Source organism: Bos indicus x Bos taurus, chromosome 6, assembly GCF_003369695.1.
Source record: "Bos indicus x Bos taurus breed Angus x Brahman F1 hybrid chromosome 6, Bos_hybrid_MaternalHap_v2.0, whole genome shotgun sequence".
Classification (NCBI taxonomy): domain Eukaryota; kingdom Metazoa; phylum Chordata; class Mammalia; order Artiodactyla; family Bovidae; genus Bos; species Bos indicus x Bos taurus.
The window spans coordinates 92,191,143-92,207,223 of NC_040081.1; the positions used below are offsets into that span (position 1 = coordinate 92,191,143).

The window sequence follows — 16,081 nt, forward strand, 5'->3', positions numbered from 1 at the left end:
CTACTTTTCTTAGCAATACTGTCGTGAAATCAGATGCTAATTTCTCAGAACTTTCGGGAATTGAAAGTGTCACTCTCCTCTTCCATCAGATATGAATAATACCATAAGGAAAACCATACCATTTGAGAGAAACAGCATTAACTCAACAACGTAGTGATCACTGATCAACAGGAAAACCCGTGATAAAAAGTATAAATGAGACATAACGTGGAGTAGGAGAGGGCACTGACTTGCTTTCCTTTGTTTGCAAACCCGTTCCTTGCTAAATAGTTGTCAGTATACTGCACACACAGTTTTCTTTTGTTAGCTTTATTTCAAAAACCAGTGATAAGCCACTTTAGAAACAGTTTGATAGTAACTTGTAAAGCTAAACATATATTTACTGTTAAGTTCATTTCAGTCGCTCAGTCATGTCCGACTCTTTGCGACTCCATGAATCGCAGCACGCCAGGCTTCCCTGTCCATCACCAACTCCCAGAGTTCACTCACTCACGTCCATTGAGTTGGTGATGCCATCCAGCCATCTCATCCTCTGTCATCCCCTTTTCCTCCTGCCTCCAATCCCTCCCAGCATCAGAGTCTTTTCCAATTTGTCAACTTTTCACATGAGGTGGCCAAGGATTGGAGTTTCAGCTTTAGCATTAGTCCTTCCAAAGAACACCCAGGACTGATCTCCTTTAGAATGGACTGGTTGGATCTCCTTGCAGTCCAAGGGACTCCCAAGAGTCTTCTCCAACACCACAGTCCAAAAGCATCAATTCTTCGATGCTCAGCTTTCTTCACAGTCCAACTCTCACATCCATACATGACTACTGGAAAAACCATAGCCTTGACTAGATGGACCTTTGTTGGCAAAGTAATGTCTCTGCTTTTGAATGTGCTATCTAGGTTGGTTGTAACTTTCCTTCCAAGGAGTAAGCGTCTTTTAATTTCATGGCTGCAGTCACCATCTGCAGTGATTTTGGAGCCCAGAAAAATAAAGTCTGACACTGTTTCCACTGTTTCCCCATCTATTTCCCATGAAGTGATGGGACCAGATGCCATGATCTTAGTTTTCTAAATGTTGAGCTTTAAGCCAACTTTTTCACTCTCCTCTTTCACTTTCATCAAGAGGCTTTTTATTTACTGTAAGGTCCACCAATTCCATTCCCATAGAGTTGAAACATTTATGGTGAAATCAAAACATAACATTCACACAAATAGATATCCACACAAATATTTGTAGGAATTGTATTGATAATTATCAAAAGATGGAAAAAATCCAGTTATCCTTCCATACATGAATGGCTTTTAAAAAAAGCCCTCCGATATATCTGTGTAATGGAATACTACTCAGTGATTTAAAAGAACGTGTGAACTATTGATAGGCACAATAATTTAGGACATTTTCTTAAAAGGTTGCATACTGTAACCTGATTGAAAGTAGTCTCAGAAAGTAACATACTGACACCAAAAGCACAGGCAACAAAAGAGATAAATTGTATTTTATCAAATACGTAAGACTCTTGTGCATCAAAGGATACTATTGACAGAATGAGATGGCAACCCACTGAATGGTAGAAAGTATCTGCAAACTATATGTGCGTGTGTATGTGTGTATATATGTGTGTGTGTGTGTGTATATATATATATCTGATAAGCATAGCTAAAATATAAAGTACTCTTATACCTCAATAATAAAAAGACAAATAAAATGAGCAAAGGATTTGAATACATGGGTTTGGAAGATCCCCTGGAGAGGGGAATGGCTACCCACTCCAGTATTCTTACCTGGAGAATTCCATGAACAGAGGAGCCTGGCGGGCTACAATCCATGGGGTTGCAAAGAGTTGGACACAACTGAACGACCAACACTTTCACTTTTTTCAGTTCTCCAAATAAGATGCACAAATGGCCAGTAAACACATGAAAAGATACTCAGCATCATTAGAATCAAGAAAATGCAAATTAAAATCAAAAGGAGATACTGCATTATGCCTATTGAAATGGCTGTTATCAGAAAAGCAGAGATTAGTGCTGGTGAGAATATGGAGAAGTTGGAAGCCTGGTGCAGTGCTGGTGGGGATGTGAAGTGGTGTAGGTGCTGTGGAAGATGGTATGGTAGTTCCTCAAAAAATAAAACATACTTACCATAAGATCCATCAGTTCCACTTACAGATATATACCTCAAAGAACTGAAAGCGGAGACATAGATAGATATATGTATATTCATAGCAGCATGGTTCACAAGCGTCAAAGAATGGATGGATGAACAGAAGGTGTATGTACATACAATAGAATATTATTCAGCCTTAAAAAGGGAGGAAATGCTGATATTTGCTACAACATGGATGAAACTTGGAGACATTATGCTAAATGAAATAAGCCAGTCACAAAAGGACAAATATGTGATTTCAAATATTACATGAGCTGCTTAGAGCAGTTAAATTCATAGAAACAGAGAACAGAATGGTGGTTGCCAGGGGCTTAGGGTTGAAGGGAATTGGAAGTTAGTGTTTAATGGATACAGAGTTTTAGATGCGGAAGATGGAACAAGTGCTGGAGGTGAGATGGTCAGAGCCGTACAACAACGTGAAGGTGCTTAATGCCACCGAACCGTACACTTCAGGATGGTTAAAAGGGTAACTTTTATGTATATTTTACCACAGTTTTTTAAATTTTGGAGGAGAGAAAGGTTACATGTTATTCCATCTGTATGATCTTTTAGAAAAAACGAAGCCATCGTGACAAGTCACTAGTTGCCAGGAATCAGGAATGACTAAGGGAGGTCACGGGAGGGAGGGTTTTTGGTTCTGTGTGTAGTATTGTGATGGTGGCTGCTCAGATGTTTGCATGAGTTAAAATTGATAGAACTGTACACCCTGAAAAGGTCGATTTTACTGCCTTTCAATTAAATATAATTATCAATATATATAAGCCTCAGGGTGGGAGGGGGGGTGTCCCTCAGTACCAACAGTGGGAATGGATTTTATTTTGTTTCAGGGAAGCACGAAGAGATAAAGTATGCCTTGTCATTTTTTTACCATTGTAAAGGACTAGTTTTATAATTTAAAATGCTAAGTAAAGCTAGTGTTCTTTTTTGTAATTAACAGGTGGTAACATGTATATAATATTTGAAAGATACCAAATAGCATAAACGAGAGGACAACATTTTAAAATTGCGATTGGTAACGTTTTAGTGCTGTTCATTATTGCGCTTTCTCTACGCGTGTATTTTGTGTGTATGTGTCTGTAGCAGAGCAGAAACCTTATTCGTGTCATCAGGGCTCCAGGAAAAGGGAGGAGACTTGCAAGGCGCTACGTGTTTATTTCCTGTTTATGTAATTACTGTTATCCTATATACTGAATTTTCTCTTTTCCTTAAATAGTGTATCTTGAATATTTTCTGAAATTATTAAAATTCTTGCAAAGCATTATTTTCACAGTAGTATCTTGTGGATATCTCATAATTTGTTCAACCTCAGTCCTTCTTTTGGGCCGTTTAGGTTTTTTCCAGCATCACTTGTTTGTTTATTTGGGTGTGCTGGGTCTTACTAATATCATAGTTGCCACGCACAGCACCTTCACTGTGGCATACGGACTCTCTTGTTGCAGCCAGTCGGCTTCTCTCCAGTTGTGGCGTGGGCTCAGCAGTTACGGCGCCTGGGCCTAGTTGCCCCACAGCGGGTGGGGTCTTAGTTCTCTGACCAGGGATCTAACCCATGTCCCCTTCATTGGAAGGTAGATTCTTAACCACTGGTCACCGTAAGTGACCTCAGTCCATTCAGTTCAGTTCAGTCGCTCAGTCGTGTCCGACTCTTTGCCACCCCATGAATCGCAGCATGCCAGGCCTCCCTGTCCTTCACCCAGACTCATGTCCATCGAGTCAGTGATGCCATCCAGCCATCTCATGCTCTGTCGTCCCCTTCTACCTAGGTGTCACTTATTATTATAACCGTCACCCCTATGAACATATATTCACGTTTCTCGTGGGCACAGAATACGTCTGTGTGTAAATGTACAGACCTATTGAAAAGTTTGAATTTAGTGACGTGCAAACATGAAATAGGCTTCCCCACTCCCTGACTCCAAGCATGCCACACACAGTTTCGCTTCTGTCTTATGCACAGGCATGTGAGGTGAGTGACAGGCATAATTCTAGTGATCTAATTCAGAAATTAAAAGTGCAGTGAGATCCATTTCAAAACTCTGATCTCATATCCAAAGATTTTCCTTGTTCAAGTTGGAACCAGGCTTTTATGGCTCGTGATCTGAAGCGGGGAGGGCTTATTAAAATTTCATTCACACCTTCTTCCGCTCTAGACTGTAGAGTGTGGCAGTGACTTAATTCAGCTGTAAATGCCTCGCTCCACTATGGGTTCCAGGCATAACTCCTCTGGGGTAAAGGCTTAACAAAGGGAGTAGAAGCAACTGCCCTGTCTTACCTGCTTGTGTTTGTGGCTCCACTTTGGTTGTCACTACTCCTCTGACCAGGGGACTTTCCTGGTGGCTCAGAGGTTAAAGCATCTGCCTGGAATGCAGGGGACCTGGGTTCGATCCCTGGGTCGGGAAGATCCCCTGGAGAAGGAAATGGCAACCCACTCCAGTACTCTTGCCTGGAGAATCCCATGGAGGGAGGAGCCTGGTAGGCTACAGTCCATGGGGTCACAAAGAGTCGGACACGACTGAGCGACTTCACTTCACTCCTCTGACCAGCTCTTACTGATTTGATGTCCTTCAAGCATGTATTTGTTCAGCCACTAGTACCCTCTTCTGGTAGTGCCCCTAGTCTACACAGGAGCTTCTTGGAGCCTTGGCTTTTGGCCTGCTTCTACTTTGCATGATTGTTGATTATGGTGAGAATATTATGACCTTAATTGTTGGTATCTTTCTTTAGAATATAGAGTGTGGGTGCAAGCGTGTGTGCTAAGTCATGTTTGACTCTTGGTGACCCCATAGACTGTAGCCCACCAGGCTCCTCCGTCCATGGGATTTTCCAGGCAATAATACTGGAGTGTGTTGCCATCCCCTCCTCCAGGAGATCTTCATGACCGAGGGATCAAACTTGCGTCTCTTATGTCTTCTGCATTGGCAGCTGGGTTCTTTACCACTAGTGCCACCTGGGAAGGCCAAGAATATAGGGCATTAAATGCCTTTTTTGCTTTCAGATGTAGACTCTGGTCATCAGTCCTGAACAAACTTCAGAAAGGCGGCATGCAATATCTTGTTTCAAGTGTGTGTGTAAAATTTGCAGCAGTTGTCAGAACAGTTGCTGAGCATTTTTCCTACTTTTATTTTAAATGGCAATTCAATTCTTAGCTTGAAAAAAAAAAGCATTTTCTTGCCTCATCTGCATAAGTAGATGCATTGTAGGATACATTAAAAGTCTATCAGCACCCAACAAAGCTTTCTGTTAAACACACAAAACAAAAATCATTTCTGTTGTAGTGAAGATGATTGGTTTCTTTTAGCCACTACTTTCCCAGGTATCCTTTGGTCTGTCTTCCTCACCGGGGGTCTGCAAACTGTGGCCTGTGGGACCCTCCCAGCTCCCCAGCTGTTTCTGTAAGTTAAACTTCCTTGGAGCACAGCTGTGGTCATCGTTCATGCATTCTCTAGGATGACTTTTGCACCACAACAGCAGAATTGAGTATTTGTGACAGCCCATTTGGCCTGCAAAGCCCCAAATATTTTCTCTCTGACCAGTTATAGAGAAAAGTTTGCCAGCTCCTGTTATACACCCTTCCTCTAAAATTCTTTCTAAAACATAGCTCAGAAATACCAGTTGTTTACTTATAAACATTAAATAACTTCTCATGGTTGGCAGAATAGAGTCTAAAATCTTTAGGGCTTCCCAGGTGGTGCTAGTGGTAAAGACCCCACCTGCCAATGCAGGAGGCATAAGAGATGCAGGTTCGATCCCTGGGTCTGGAGGAGGTAGGGCAAGGCAACCCACTCCAGTATTCTTGCCCGGAGAATCCCATGGACGGAGGAGCCTGGTGGGCTGCAGTCCATGGGGTCGCAGAGTCAGACACAAGGGAGGCAACTTAGGACGCACGCATTCTAAAATCTTGAGCTATAGATTTCAATCTTCTTACAGTGTAGTCTCAAATCACTATGCCAAGTTCAAATTCAGGATTTCCTGTTATTTTCAGTGATGTAACTTGATGTCTGACGTTGCAAATGGGCTGAGTTTGGCTCCCAGACTTGTTTTGTTTTACTGATTGAGCATTTAAAAACTAGATGATATCACCCAGAAATCCAGATTCCTTGTTACTCTTGATGAGTCAAGAGTTCTGATAAACTGGCCCCAGAGACCTCAGTGTAACATTCTGTTAGCACTGGGTGGCCACTGCCTCCTCCCTGTGGGGCAGTGCTGTTCACCTCTGCACAGGCTGTGTCCTGCAGGTCATATCTGCACATGCACTCAAACCCAGTCCGCTTCAGTGGTGCATGTTACCAGCTCTGGCCACTGGAGTCATTTGAGTTTGCAGCCAGCCCTGAGCAGTGAGCCGCCTCCTGGTCACCTGAACCACCTGTTCTTACAGTAACGTGTGCTCCTCCCTCTGCCTAGATCCTCTTTGTCTTCAGAACTCTTCATCCTTTAAGCCTCCATTTGAATGTCACCTTTGTGAGGCCTTGCCTGTCACAGTCACTTCTCCTTCTCCCCTTGTGGCACTTGGTTCATTTAGTTTGAGTGGCACCTGTCATGTTGGATTCTAGTGACTACATGGGAAGCTCCTTGATGGTAAGATTTGTGTCTTGCTCATCTTCGCATTCCTAGCCCCAGTCAGTGCTCAACAAAGAGTGAAGGCCAAGTGAATGTTGCTAGATTGTGTGCTGTGAACAGTTAAAAGCTGGGAATGTAGAAAAGGATTCATTAGGCAGAAAGAAAAATTTGCATTTTTCCCACTTAAATACATATTCTTTTCCTTTCAATATTTCACCTAGTTTCCTCTTTTTCTTTCCTTAGTTTATAACAAGTCATTTGTGTTTTCCAGAGAACTGATACTTCAGTTTTCATAAGGATTACCATCACTTTCTAGCTGTGCTCAGGGTCACAAGCTAGTAAGCGGTGGAAGTGGGTTTCAGAGTTACATTTCTCTGCCTTTAGAGCTCATGCACATAGCTGCTGGACCACTCTTTATCATCTGGGTGCTTTTGAATAAGTTACAAAGTTTTCTAAGTCTCAGTTTCTAATTGTAAAAGGAAAATGATAATGGGACCCATATTTAGGATATTTGGGAGAAATAAGTGAGAATGTGTAAGTGCTTAGAATAGAGTTGGCTTAGAGTAAGCACCCAATAAATAGAGCTGCTCTATTTCTACTACTTCTATTATCACCCCTACCACTACTGCTGCTGCTATCACTTTCCTTGATGTTGTGTAGGAAATACACAGACTGTCTTCCTTTTCTTGGTTTAAACCTTCAGGAGTCAAGGGAATTAGGAGTGTTGGCCCACTTGCAAAACCACTGCCAGGCTACCCTGTGTATGATCTTAGATCATTGCACTTGGAAGAGATTTTGAAGGTCAGATGTTCTAACAAGTGCTTATTCAAAGCAGCAGTTCTCTCTGCAGTTTCCAGTTAGAGATGATCAGTCATCTAGAAGCTGTTGGAACATTTACAGTGACAGAAGCGGGCCACTCTAGGAGGAACACAGGAGTGTTTAAAAATTGTGCGCACATACTTTGATTTTCTTTTTTTGGTCCGTCCCCTGTAAAATGTAGGCAATTAAGTTGAATCCTTTTTCCATACTCTTGTCCTTAGTCTTTCAAAGTATTTGAGCTGACTTCCACCATTGGTGGTTCTCCAGGTGTGGCCCAAGGATTCTTTTTAACTGAGACCCTTTCCTCAGGAGCTTTTCTCCTCTCCTCCTCTTTCTCTTAATCAAAGAATCTTTGAAGACCCTAAAAACATGAGCTAAAATTTTTGTGTGCCTGAGTACCTTATTCTGGAGCAAGATTTGATAACCGAAAAAAGTTTTAAGAATCACAGCCTCAGACAGTCTCATGACTACAGTTTGTCCTGCATGTATTTGTATCTCAAAGGGACAAAAAGTGGTTAAGAATCACAGTTTTTTAGTTCTCCCATAATGGTAGAAAGTGCTTGAAAGCAAAAGTTACGAATTGCATGGAAAGAGGAAAATCTGAGAGTCAAAGAGATACAGTTTACCTGTATCCACTGAGCCACCACGCTGACATCTTTGGAAAGTTGTCTGTCTAGTGTGCTTAGAAGATAAGTGCATGCTCAGTTCTGTCCAGCTCTTTGCGTCCTCATGGACTGTGTAGCCTGCCAGACTCCTCTGTCTATGGTGTTCTCCAGGCAAGAATACTGGAGTGGGTTGCCATTTTCTCCTCCAGGAGATCTTCCTGACCCAGGGATAGAACCTGCATCTCCTGCATTGTAGGCAGATTCTTTACTCAGTGAACCACTTAGAAAGCCTTTAGTGTGCTTAGTGAGGTATTTCTGATATAATAAGGACAAAAGCAAAAGGTAGGATTCAGTAAATCAGTCTTTTCTTAAAAACATTAATGGAGGCTTCCCTGATAGCTCACTGGTAAAGAATCCACCTACCAGTGTAGGAGACCCAGGTTCAGGTCCTGATCCGGGAAGATCTCACATGCCATGTAGCAGCTAAGCCCATGTGCTACAACTATTGAGTCTGTGCTCTGGAGCCTGGGAGCTGCAACTACTGAGCCCATGTGCCACGACTACTGAAGCCTACACACCCTAGAGTGTGTGTTCTGTAACAAGAGAAGTCAGTGCAATGAGAAACCTGGCACCCCACTCCAATATTCTTGCCTGGAAAATCCCATGGACAGAGGAGCCTGGTAGGCTACAGTCCATGGGGTCGCTAAGAGCTGAGCGACTTCACTTTGACTTTTCACTTTCATGCATTGGAGAAGGAAATGGCAGCCCACTCCAGTGTTCTTGCCTGGAGAGCCTGGGGGATGGGGGAGCCTGATAGGGTGCCATCTATGGGGTTGCACAGGACAGGGCAGGGGAGCCTGGTGGTCTGCCGTCTATGGGGTCGCACAGTGTCCGACATGACTGAAGCAACTTAGCAGCAGCAGCAGCATGCTCATAAAACATACAACTTTTTCATAATTTTATACAATATCTAAAATAAAAAGTGAGGTGTGTGAATTTATTTTAAGATTTAGTAGAGGACATAGTACTAACTATGAAAGACAAAGGACAAGAATACACAGAAGAGCTGTACAGAAAAGATCTTCACGACCAAGATAATCATGATAGTGTGATCACTCACCTAGAACCAGACATCCTGGAATGTGAAGTCAAGTGAACCTTAGAAAGCATCACTACGGACAAAGCAAGTGGAGGTGATGGAATTCCAGTTGAGCTATTTCAAATCCTGAAAGATGATGCTGTGAAAGTGCTGTACTCAGTATGCCAGCAAATTTGAAAAACTCAGCAGTGGCCACAGGACTGGAAAAGGTCAGTTTTCATTCCAATCCCAAAGAAAGACAATGCCAAAGAATGCTCAAACTACCGCACAATTGCACTCATCTCACAGAAGGCAATGGCACCCCACTCCAGTACTCTTACCTGGAAAATCCCATGGACGGAGGAGTCTGGTAGGCTGCAGTCCATGGGGTCGCTAAAAGTCGGACACGACTGAGTGACTTCACTTTCACTTTTCACTTTCATGCATTGGAGAAGGAAATGGCAACCCACTCCAGTGTTCTTGCCTGGAGAATCCCAGGGATGGGGGAGCCTGGTGGGCTGCCGTCTCTGGGGTCCCACAGAGTCGGACACTACTGAAGCGACTTAGCAGCAGCACACGCTAGTAAAGTCATGCTCAAAATTCTCCAACCCAGGCTTCAGCAATACGTGAACCGTGAATTTCTAGATGTTCAAGCTGGTTTTAGAAAAGGCAGAGGAACCAGAGAGCAAATTGCCAACATCCACTGGATCATCGAAAAAGGAAGAGAGTTCCAGAAAAACATCTACTTCTGCTTTATTGACTACGCCAAAGCCTTTGACTGTGTGGATCACAATAAACTGTGGAAAATTCTGAAAGAGATGGGAATACCAGACCACCTGACCTGCCTCTTGAGAAACCTGTATGCAGTTCAGGAAGCAACAGTTAGAACTGGACATGGAACAACAGACTGGTTGCAAATAGGAAAAGGAGTCCTTCAAGGCTATATATTCTCACCCTGCTTATTTAACTTCTATGCAGAGTACATCATGAGAAACGCTGGGCTGGATGAAGCACAAGCTGGAATCAAGATTGCTGGGAGAAATATCAATAACCTCAGATATGCAGATGACACCACCCTTATGGCAGAAAGTGAAGAGGAACTAAAAAACCTCTTGATAAAAGTGAAAGAGGAGAGTGAAAAAGTTGGCTTAAAGCTCAACATTCAGAAAACGAAGATCATGGCATCTGATCCCATCACTTCATGGGAAATAGATGGGGAAACAGTGTCAGACTTTATTTTTTTGGGCTCCAAAATCACTACAGATGGTGACTGCAGCCATGAAATTAAAAGACGCTTACTCCTTGGAAGGAAAGTTATGACCAACCTAGATAGCATATTCAAAAGCAGAGACATTACTTTGCCAGCAAAAGTCTGTCTAGTCAAGGGTATGGTTTTTCCAGTAGTCATGTATGGATGTGAGAGTTGGACTATGAAGAAAGCTGAGGACCGAAGAATTGATGCTTTTGAACTGTGGTGTTGGAGAAGAGTCTTGGGAGTCCCTTGGACTGTAAGGAGATCCAGCCAGTCCATTCTAAAGGAGATCAGTTCTGGGTATTCTTTGGAAGGACTGATGCTAAAGCTGAAACTCCAATACTTTGGCCACCTCATGTGAAGAGTTGACTAATTGGAAAAGACTCTGATGCTGGGAGGGATTGGAGGCAGGAGGAGAAGGGGACGACAGAGGATGAGATGGCTGGATGGCATCACTGATTCGATGGACTTGAGTCTGAGTGAACTCTGGGAGTTGGTGATGGACGGGGAGGCCTGGTGTGCTGTGATTCATGGGGTTGCAAAGAGTCGGACACGACTGAGTGACTGAACTGAACTGATAGTACTAATGATTAGAGGTGCTAAAATTTGGACAAATGTGCAAGCTGTATTTTAAAACAGTTTATGTATTTTAAGAGTTTATGAAATCATTGAGGGCATCTGTTTTGCATTTCTGGAGCCTATGTTGTTAGTTTACAGTAGGAATGGCAGTATAGGTCTGCAGGAAGAATAGTCACAAACATCTGAGGGTAGTATGCAATGTCCAGCAGTCTAGCTTGTAACTGTTAAGGAAGGTGTATTGGACCTCTTGCTTTTTCTTGTATCTATTACTTTCCAAATTTAAGGTAGGTATAGGTCTTTGTGGGCTTCCCTGGTGGCTCAGTGGTAAAGAATCCGCCTGCCTAGCAGAAGATGCGAGTTGATCCCTGAGTCAGGAAGATCCCTGGGAGAAGGAAATGGCAACCCACTCCAGTATTCTTGCCTGGGAAATGCAATGGACAGAGGAGCCTTGCGGGCTACAGTCCATGGGAAACGACTTAGTGGCTAAAGAACAATAGATCTTTACAAAGGCTAAAGGAACTCCCCAGAGCAGTGTTGGTTACTTTAGTTGCTAATAGAAAGAAGGGCCTTTTGAGGTAAAGTGGAGAATTAAGAGAGGAATGAAAAGATACATGTTGATACTCTATATGTTTTGTTTTCTCTTTTCTGCCATAGCAAATGTAAGGTACCCTGTCTGTCAGTGAACTACTTACTTTGATGGAATTTAATGTCTGTAAGGTCTATGGATTTAATAAGGAGAACTAAGCATTGCTTTTTTTTCCCCTCTCAAAACTCCCACTTATGGATTGGCATAAAATGAAAATTCCTCCAATAATGTCCAGACCTTCTCATTTAGGGTTTGATACTGTATCATGCCCAAGTGCGTGTTGAATAAATATTGTCTGATGATGATGAGAACAATTTTCTTTTCAGGAGGAATTCTTCATATGCTTATGTACCACATTTCTCACAGTGATCTCAAGAGTCATTGGGAGATAGAATTCTTGTTTGATCTTGAATTCTTACTGTGTAATTTTTACCAATTACGCTATTACAAGTTTTATATGAATTTTAAAAACTGGATTCATTTGACAAAAGTGCAAAATCCTTTAAACATAGGACTGTAACAGAATTGATTTTTAGTGGCATATTTAAGAGAATAACATGCATTGAATTTTGAATGAGAAACTCAAGGACTTTCCAAAGATGCATGCTGGGTTAGGTGTTTTATGAATAGGGCTCATTCACTATATAGGACTTACTGTAGCTTTTGCTAAGTAGGAAGATAATTGTTATTACAGTTAGAGAGTGTTACTATAGCATCTTGGAAATGTCTCTGTGTGAGATATATATTATCTGAATGTGTAGTCAAGGAGTTTCATTTTGGACTTTTGAAAGCATTAACTTCTAAATATTTTAAGTTTCTTTTAAAAAATAAACTAAAAAAAATAATCAACAGCTTTAAGAAAAAAATATCACTGATTCCTGGGGTGGAATATTCTACCCCACAATATGCTTTGGGGAAATTTGGAATTCAAGGAACCACAAGTGGGAACCACTTCAAAATACTTTGCTGTAATATGCTCTAAAAGGTAATTGAGTCTTGACATGTAGAGACATATAAATGTAGCATTCTAAAAAAAGAGCTATGGAAGTTTTCTCTTTCACAGTAGAGTCCCTTAGTAGATAACTTGCACTAGTTGAGTATTTGAAAAAACTGTCTGGAATAACTACTGATACAGTTACCAAAAATTGTACTGTTGTCTTACTTTTACATCATTAATGTTATGTGTCCTTTTCTTTCAGCTGGATATGCCAAGTGACCAGATAGCTGCCAATCTACAAGCCGTTATCAATGAAGTTTGTAGGCAAAGACCACTGAATTTGGGTAAGTGGTTCACTGGGGTTAGACTTCCCTATAATCCTGTGATGCTTCAGTTAATATATATCTGAGGTTAAAGCAATACAATTGAATTCACCAAAGTATTCCTGATCCTTTTTAATAAGTTGTAGTTGTCTAGAGAGGAAACCTCTTTAACACTGATAAGGAACACACTGTGAAGCCTTTGTAAATTCCCACATTATTTCTGTCATTAAATGTAATCAAATTTGAAAGAAAACTGTAACAGATTGCCTTAAACTTAAAATAGTGTTTAAGCAGAAACTAAAATCATTTGTGAGATAGATCATATTTTGAAGCCAGACCATTCACTTTGTCACTGGTACTAGCAGTTGGCTTTCTTTATCTTATTTATTTTGGAAGAGAGACAAAGTTTTAGTCATGTTAGAAGAATCACATTTTATAAACGGGGTGATTCATGGAGAACAGTGAAACTTGATGTAGCAGCTGTGTCATAAGCTCGAAACATGTATAGTTCCCGCTGTATCACTTGCCATTCACAAAAACATGTTCAAGAGTACATTTCCCTCAACTGATTCAGTACTTACAGGCTTCCCATTATAGGAATCTGTCACATTTTGTTTTATAAACCAAATGTATAATTAAAACACAATCTTAAGCTATATTTAACCATATTTGGGAGTTAAACCCACTGGTGAATAAATACCTCATATGTTAATTCTGTTCTCCTAAGTATGACCATAGTACTTAGTAATTGTATGTAGATTATATATATATAATTGTATATATAGATTCTTCTATGTCTTGGAGCACTTTTATTTCAGTTTAAAACCTCTGAGCCTATAGCAGGATTAGAATGATGAGTGTGTGTGTGTGTGTGTGTGTGAGTCGCTCAGTTGTGTCTGACTCTTTTCGATCCCATGGCCTGAAGCCCACCAGGCTCCTCTGTCCATGGGATTCTCCAGGCAAGAATACTGGAGTGGGTTGCCATTCCCTTCTCCAGGGAATCTCCCCAACCCAGGGATGGAACCGGGTCTCCTGCATTTCAGGCAGATTCTTGACCACTCAGCCACCAGGGAAGCCCTAGAATGATGAATAATAAATCTTTAAAAGCAATGTAGTTATTTTCTCTTTGCCATTTTAAATGAGGTCTCTTTATGAAAGTTTTTTTAATTTTTAGGGAATTTTACTAAAAAATGCTTGGTAATACAAAGGTAGCATATGTGCTGACTGTTTTAAATAAATATTTAGAATCTTGCCAACTAAGGTAAAGATCACCACCTGCTCCCTTTACTGTTGTCTTTGCAATAAAATAAATTGTAGGTGATCACCTTCTAGAAGAGAGAAATGAATTATTAGTGAATATGTATGATTTCATTGATAAATCTCTAGTAAACTCTGGTACAACTAGTTTGCCTTCTTCTCTAGAAATGAAACAATCTTCCCTTTGTTATCATTTAAAATAATAGTTCAGTAATATCAGTACTTTTCAAGTGCAAATATAACACGAATCCGATAAGGGTTCTTGTTGTGTGTTTGTATTTGCTCATTAGGTATTTGGAATAAAATGAGAACTGCTTCTCGTCTCTCTTTACAGGCCCTTTTGTGGTACGTGCTTTCCTTCGAAGTTCAACAAGTGAAGGTTTGTTACTAAAGATCCAGCCGTTGTTGCCTAAAGAAGGAGAAACCAAAGAAAGTGACAAAAAAGCTGTGTAAACGTGTTGCGTTGTGAAATTATTCTCACTGGATCAAGAAGCAGCATTGAAAATTATAAAACTGTCAGTTTTCTAAGTTTGGTGTCTTATTATTGATCATCATACGTGAAAGTAAATTTTAACCCTGGAAAATCTTAGAACACTTTCAAAAATAAGAAAATAAAATTTGCTGTGTGTCTGAACCTACCTTTTAGATCCTATTATATTTTCTTCCTAAGAATTCAGATTCTGCATGCTGGTAATTATAATAGCAATTTCTAGCTTAATAGCTGTCCCTCGAGAGCTATACCATCTGAGAGAAAAGTAAGGTCCTCAATTCCCACAAGACAGAAAATGGAAGAATTGTGGGCTCTATCACAAATATGACTCTTCTGAAGAAAAATTTTGGACAGTCTTCGTTCTGAAAACTTCTGAACGTCTTTTGTGATAGCATGAATATAGAAAATGACTCAGCCATTAAAACGGATGGGAGATTTTTTTCCTCTTAGGAATCAATTTATATTATTTGTATTTTTTGTAATAAATGGTGCTTTGCAGTATATAAGGCACAGTGTATAGTATTTTTATATATTTACTTTGCTTCATTTGATCCTCAATTCCTCTGCTTGATAGCAAGTTGTTTGTATCCGTAGAATGAATATCCCATGAGGTAGATAAAGCAACTTAATTTATGGATGAAGAATCAGCCTAGGAAGTTCAGCTACCAATTTGCAAACTGGTGTTGGTCCTTAAATGTTTACTGGTAAGTGAAAAAACAAAAAAATTAAGGATAATTTTGTCATGTAGTTGCCAACTGTCCTTTCTTGGAAATGATTGATTTCCTTTACTCTGAGACTGTCTTTCACTTTTTTAGGGGATGTTCAAGGGCTTTTTCTTATATGCAATTATATGCCATTCCTTTCTCCAGGAGATCTTCCCAACCCAGGGCTCAAACCTGGGTCTCCTGCATTGCTGGCAGATTCTTTACCGTCTGAGCAGCAAGGGAAGCCCTGTGAAATAATAGGCCTGATAAATTTGTTGGTGGGTTTTAATAACACTCACTTTGTAAAGAATAATTTGACAGCTCCATGTAGGTCTCCCCAATTGTTTTTAAAATTTTAGTGGTCTGAGACATCCAAATGACTGTACCCCACTAAGCTTTTTTCCCCCACAGGAAAATTAAAATCTGACGAGTGTTTACTGAAAACAACTGTAACATTGACTGCAAAGCAGTAACGGCAGTTACCTTCTGTTGAGTGCCCACTGCTGTCTTCTGCAGTTACCTTCTATTGAGTGCCTACTGCTGTCTTCTGCAGTACCTTCTGTTGAGTGCCTACTGCTGTCTTCTGCAGTTACCTTCTATTGAGTGCCCACTGCTGTCTTCTGCAGTTACCTTCTATTGAGTGCCTACTGCTGTCTTCTGCAGTACCTTCTGTTGAGTGCCTACTGCTGTCTTCTGCAGTTACCTTCTGTTGAGTGCCTATTGCTGTCTTCTGCTTCGTGTG

The 16,081-nt window shown here is 40.9% G+C and overlaps 1 protein-coding gene across 1 annotated transcript in view; it reads left to right on the forward strand.

Moving 5' to 3' along the window:
* Positions 1 to 15,138, forward strand: part of MRPL1 (mitochondrial ribosomal protein L1) — a 71,466-nt gene extending 56,328 nt beyond the window's left edge. Inside the window, exons 8-9 of the mRNA XM_027544842.1 lie at positions 12,828 to 12,909; positions 14,480 to 15,138. Of these exons, the coding sequence (XP_027400643.1) occupies positions 12,828 to 12,909; positions 14,480 to 14,598 (201 nt within the window). The 3' untranslated portion in view covers positions 14,599 to 15,138. The remainder of the gene's footprint in view (positions 1 to 12,827; positions 12,910 to 14,479) is intronic.
* The last annotated feature ends 943 nt before the right edge of the window (positions 15,139 to 16,081 follow it).